The sequence below is a fragment of the Ruditapes philippinarum genome, unplaced genomic scaffold (genome assembly GCF_026571515.1).
Source record: "Ruditapes philippinarum isolate M1 unplaced genomic scaffold, ASM2657151v2 ctg1800_1_1_1_1, whole genome shotgun sequence".
Taxonomy (NCBI): Eukaryota; Metazoa; Mollusca; class Bivalvia; order Venerida; family Veneridae; genus Ruditapes; species Ruditapes philippinarum.
Genome location: NW_026857826.1, coordinates 130,838 through 136,843, shown reverse-complemented (window position 1 = coordinate 136,843; position 6,006 = coordinate 130,838). Strand labels below are relative to the sequence as shown.

General features: G+C 30.1%; 1 protein-coding gene across 1 annotated transcript in view; it reads right to left on the bottom strand.

Annotated features, from left to right (window-relative positions):
• Positions 1–2,778: 2,778 nt before the first annotated feature.
• LOC132751167 (uncharacterized) overlaps positions 2,779–6,006 on the bottom strand; it is a 37,800-nt gene continuing 34,572 nt past the window's right edge. The window contains exons 2-3 of the mRNA XM_060741303.1: positions 3,682–3,774; positions 2,779–3,292 (exon numbers count right to left, since the gene is read on the bottom strand). Coding sequence (XP_060597286.1) covers positions 3,174–3,292; positions 3,682–3,774 — 212 coding nt within the window. The 3' untranslated portion in view covers positions 2,779–3,173. The remainder of the gene's footprint in view (positions 3,293–3,681; positions 3,775–6,006) is intronic.

Here is a 6,006-nt window from a genome sequence, read left to right as displayed (position 1 = left end):
TTGTCTCATTTAAATTTGCTCTAAATGATCAATGACATATATTTAACGTCATTTCTAAAAACATTACTTTCGAGTTAAAACCAGATGCAAGAAGCATAGTTGAGAAATTATGTTCTGTTCAAACCAATGTTAAATAAGTTTAAAAAATATGATGTTTTAACGCACGCTGTCCTTTACCCTATAATAAGTATGTTATGTTGGTTTGTTCCAATCATGTTTTTATAAAATGATTTTTTTTTCAAAAATGTTCTCATTTGTTAGTTTCTATTTTTTTAAAGAAAAAATGTTCTTGATATTAAATAGCGCAACAATTCATTTTGCAGTTTCTGAACGCTACAAAAAACAATCACAAAACATATTTAGTATGAAATACAACTTCTTTTTTCCTGATGCTTAGGTTGATTGCAGTTTGCCGTGTTGATTTACTTTCAGCATTTCAGTTATGGTTTTAAGACAAACGGAGCTCTTTTAACCAGTAAAGTACTCAACATAAGCAGAACTGTTAAAGGTTATAAATATAAATGCTTCGAATTTAAGATTCAACATGCTAACTCCAATTTAATAAATAGTGCACTGTTTCAAAGATCTTTTTCCATAGGTGTCTTATTTTATTTCTGTGGTTGGGTTTTATGTCGCCCCAACAAGTTATAGATCATATAGCGATATTCCAGAACTTAACTGGAGGAGGAAGACCTCAGGTGACCCTCTGTACATTATTTCAGACATAAACGGGCACCAGAGTGGGACCAACGACATTCCGTAAGCTAACTTGGTAGCTTTCTCACATGAAGAATAATTCGAAACTAGAGCGGCTCGAACCTACAGTGTTGTAAGGCAAATAGGATGATATATGTACGTCTTCTGAATTACATTTTCTCAATTATATTTTATTTATATCTGTTGCGCATCTATTAATTGTAAAAATAAATGTTGTGTAAAGACACTTTATGAAGATGTGTAAAAACGTCGACCTTTCGCCTGTGATGATGCACCATCAAATTACTTTAGCTACACAGCAAGACGTGTTTACGACGCTGTGCTTGCGCGCACAACTTGTCAACAAAGGATGAAGGCAATTGCGAACCACACCCATCGTTTTATAGTTCTATTGACTGATAGAGACCACTTTATCAGTCTTGTGCACATTTTGTTCTTTGGGACTTAATTTCGTGGTTGACCTGAACTACGCAATCAACAAACATTAATCCCCAACGAATGAAAATGTTTTCAAAGAATGTATTTTTGTTTCGTATTTGAAAATGCTCAAGTTGTATGTGATCCTTACTGAAGAAGAAATAAAGATAGAATCTGTTCAAAAGGAAGCAGCAAAAGTAAACGTACTTGGGTGGGAATAATTTAAAAAAAAAAAACAGGAAAAATAATCATGAATCTTTTTTTATGTCGTAACATTAATCATATATAATCTTTTTATCTTCCCCAGTCCTTATAAACACATTACATATAACCTCAGATATATGGATGAACAAAATATATATGCAGCCTCCTTAATACCCACTTCCAACTCTCTTCGAAGAACACTTAGATCAAGGCCAACCTTAAGCTTATTTAAGAGGTCCACTTTATATATAACATTGAGTTGGAAAAAATCCAGTTACTGTCCATTTGAACTCAGAGACTAAACTAGAAGGGAAAGGTCGCTATAAAAATGTTTGAACATTGTTTGTCGCCGCCCAAACGATATGTATTTCCTGACAATTCACAATTAAAATTTCTGTTACTTTATATTGACGTCGCGTGTTCTTTATGATTATGTTTAAAATCTACCTGAAATACTGTATTCCTAGAAACTTTGCGGAACAATAGTTCGCGTTTTTCATAAGGATTGTTTTTGCACGAAAACAAACTTTCACGTAAACATAGTGACTGCAAATTTCGCGAGTATTAAGTCGCTTTGGTAAAGAGCAAAGGTATTACTAATGTCACAATTATGTTTCTGTATGTGTTCTCTCTATACCCGCAAGACAAAACTTAGGCATAGAATATGGACAAAATCTTTAAATGTTACATATCTATATAAAATATATAATAAAAAATTATACTATTCTGACGTGACTCTCTGGCCCCAGAAAATATGAAAATACATTCGGAATACTTTTCTCTTTTATGTTCGTAACCAAACTTCATCATCTATCTGCATATAAGTTTTTATATTGTCAATTATGAACAGTGGCAATTTAAAAAACCAAGTGCATACATATTTTAGTCCTGTTTCCTCTCCGGTAATCTGTCTTTTAAAAACTGTTTTCTCATGATAGGTCTTAAGAGAATTTCTTTTATGTCTTTGAAGATTTGGCTTCACTAAAAGTATACGGATGCTTCTTCGTTTGAAAAAATATATCGTATTTTGAATACAATAGAAGGAGTTTAAATGGCATACGATGATTATGCATATAAAAATCTGAAATAGGGGAAAATCTCACATGAGCATTGAAAACAACAACATGAAAATTGCAAACTTGGTTTGATTGAAAGTAATTTGCATATTTATTGTTTGAATAATGTGAATTATATTTTTTATATCTTACTTCTGTGTCATCAAAATTGTTTTGAGAAATAATACAATTTATCAAACTTTATTTGTGTTCAGTCTTATCATGTTTTGTAAACATAATCTGTTAATACATTAATAAAATTGAACACAATATATCTTATTCAAACCAGAATGGCCCTTTTTGATGTCCTATTTTAGCGGGGTCTTATTAGTTCTTTCTGTTTAACCCCTAAATTTAAAGACAAAATAAAGACAACACGATGTGGTGACTTTCTCTTTGACTCTACATTTTTATTCAAACATTTCAAAACAATAAAATATCAACATTTACATCTCAATACTTACAAAGAGCTTTGCACGATACAAATACTTTAGAATGAACAAGATTAGGATTAGATAGAAATGGAGAGTGTCCCTGTAGTTGATAAAAGATACAGTTTTATGACTTTAAGTACTTAATTTTACACTTTTAAAACAAATTTCTGTGATGTACGTATAACCTAACTTAATACGAGCACATACTCTCATCATGTCTGTCACTATGAAACAGAAATGTAAAGAAATAATATTCTTTTTGCTCACAAGAACTTGATCATGTTCGAAAGGCGTGCTTTTGATATCACATTCTAAAATGTGTTGCAGTGCTTAGCAACGAATGGTGTCATCGGCCTCCTGCGCCAAATCGCACATGAGATGATCTGCCAGAGAATGCTATGTCATTGTTTCCATATAAGGCAATAAGGCGTCTTAAAAGTTGATTAAGTGTTGCTCTTTTGTTCACTGAAAAAATAAATGAGTACATAGATAAAAAGATAAAGATGTATAATAATCTTAATGTAAATGTTTTGATCAAACTGAATAAAAATAAATTTTAAACGTCTAAGAGATACCTACAAATTTCATCTTATTTTTTAAGTTATTATTTTTCTCAGTTTTCTTTCAAAAACGTTGCACCAGACGTAGAAATGGCAGTTTCTTAAAAATGATACAGCCTTATAAATATGAACTGTTTCAGAGATTTGTATGTATGACTGATAATAATCTATACCTCGTAAGTGAATATGAATATAGTAAAAGAATATAGTTAAATTAAAAAAAAATACATATTTTTGATGCAACACATTCAAATGTAATATATGACTATTGTGAAGTTGTGATATTGAACTTACCGTTAACATTGCGAGTGTCTTGTCGTTTTGAAAGTGATAATTCTGGGTATACAATAACTGGAGATGGATACGAGGTGTAGGGCAGGATCACCTCTGAAACGATATTAGATTTAATACATGAATAAGGAAACAATACAGTTCATAATTATATGCACAGTACACAAATAAATGTAGTTTACGTATTATATAGTTTTCTCTTAACTATTCATTAGGCTATTTTATTTTTTACCTAAAGCTAATCTTTTTATTCATTTACGTGATAAGTTCCAACAAAAAAAATTTCTAAAAGCGTGGAAACTTGTAGTAATCTTTGAAATTTTATAAGCCTTTTGAATATCTTTTAACTGTTATTTGCGTGATAGTTATCTTTGAAATTTTTAAGACCATATTCATATGGTAAAATTAGTGTAAACATGTTTTAGAGGGGTACTTATTGTTAATTATGCCGGAGTTTGAAAATAAAATTCCATGCAGAAATTTGTATGTAAAACGATAAAGCGTTGAATATAAGGCATATCTTTATCGTTTTACATGTAACACCATAATAAAGTGCAAACTGTTTTGATAAATAGTCATTAACTTGAGAAATTTTTGAATTCATGAATATCATTTTCTCACTGATCAGTCGACAGCTTTAACATTTCGAAATAAAATTAGTTTTTCAAACGTTTAAATAAAATATATGGTTAGTAATATTCTTTGATCGTAGTTATGGATTATTTCCCAATTGTTTGCATTTTTTATTTAAAAATAAAATTGATTTGGTAGTTTGTGATTTATTATAAAAAATTTCCGATTGTTTAGTATCCCCAGTTATTGTACCGGCTCAAACGGATAGGTTCATAGAAACAAGTAATATCCCGTTAATTAAAGAAAAACTTTTTACAGACAGAATTGTGTGATGCTTTACTTGAAATCTAATATATATATATGTATATACATTTGTCATATAATATTTTTTTACATCAAGCATCGTCCAATTTGACGTACTTCTTTTATATTTTTATTTGATATTTTTATTACGATAGTAATGGACATGACAAAGAAATATGATACATGTTTAATTACAACCACTCTCTTTGCTTTTATTAAATGGTATTTGATAGCTCTGTACAAAAGTTATTTAAAAGTACATGATGCTATTGGATTGCCTATAAAAAGTAACAGTAAACTCATTTGAAAGCTATGGGACTAACACGAGCGGTACTTGAATACATATTATGGTAAATGTTACACGTGTTTGACTAAAGCCATTATCTAAATCACCTGAACTTTTGTCCAAACTAATACATGGAGATGAAGAACTCATTGATTCCGCTCCAAGCAACAATAAAGTTGTAGCAAAAGTGTTCCATTTGTTTTAAGTATGGTGTTTGTAGCTTGGACTTGGCAATTAACATTTTTTTTAGTATAAACTAAAGAATAAAAGAGATAAAAACATAGGAGAGTGAAACATAGATGTAAAATATATCGAAGTGCACTTTATTCCCGATGCTTTATAAACAGTTTAGAAATAGAATAAGGTCAATAAAATTATTGATCGCATGTTCCATGAATTTTCTCTTATAATATGCATTAATTTTTGAATGGAGTTAGAGTCATTGTTTGAAGATATTGGAACACAAATTCCGCTAACAAATATATTTAAGATTTCAACTAAATGAAGCAAATTCCTGATATCAGCAGATAATAACAACTATTTTTATTCTTTATTTCAGTCCTCTTTGAATTTTCAGAAAATTGAAAATAATATAAAACAATATATCTAAACGCCCACATAAAGGATTGCCAAGTAGAATGTCATCTATATTTCAAGACGGATATCTATATCACAATTAATAAAGTATCACACACAAAACCTGAAAATTGTATTGAATTGTCATGTCATGATATAGTTAAAGCTTTATAATTACATTTTAAACTGTTTGTGCAACAAATTAAATATCAGAAATAAGACTTGTCTAAAGAAGGTAAGATATCAGCACAATGCCAAAAGAATTTCCACCCTGTAAATGAGTCAGTTTGATTCTATGGTTCATGATAAACAACAGAATTGTCCAACTTCACGCTACAATGAAACAGCATAGCCAGTCTTGAGCACTAAATTTAGTAACATCCACCGAAAATGTAGAAAGTTTGACCCAATTATTGCTTTCATTTTTTCAGCAGTATGGAGTTGAGATAATATTCATCAGTCTTGGGTTTTTATTCAATCTTTAAATCAATACTTATAACTCAGGTTTTTGTATCAATAATCTTATCATTGTATTCTTAAAAAACTGTACAGGGACTTTACGTTTTGTTTCGGTCCAAACCATTAGTAGA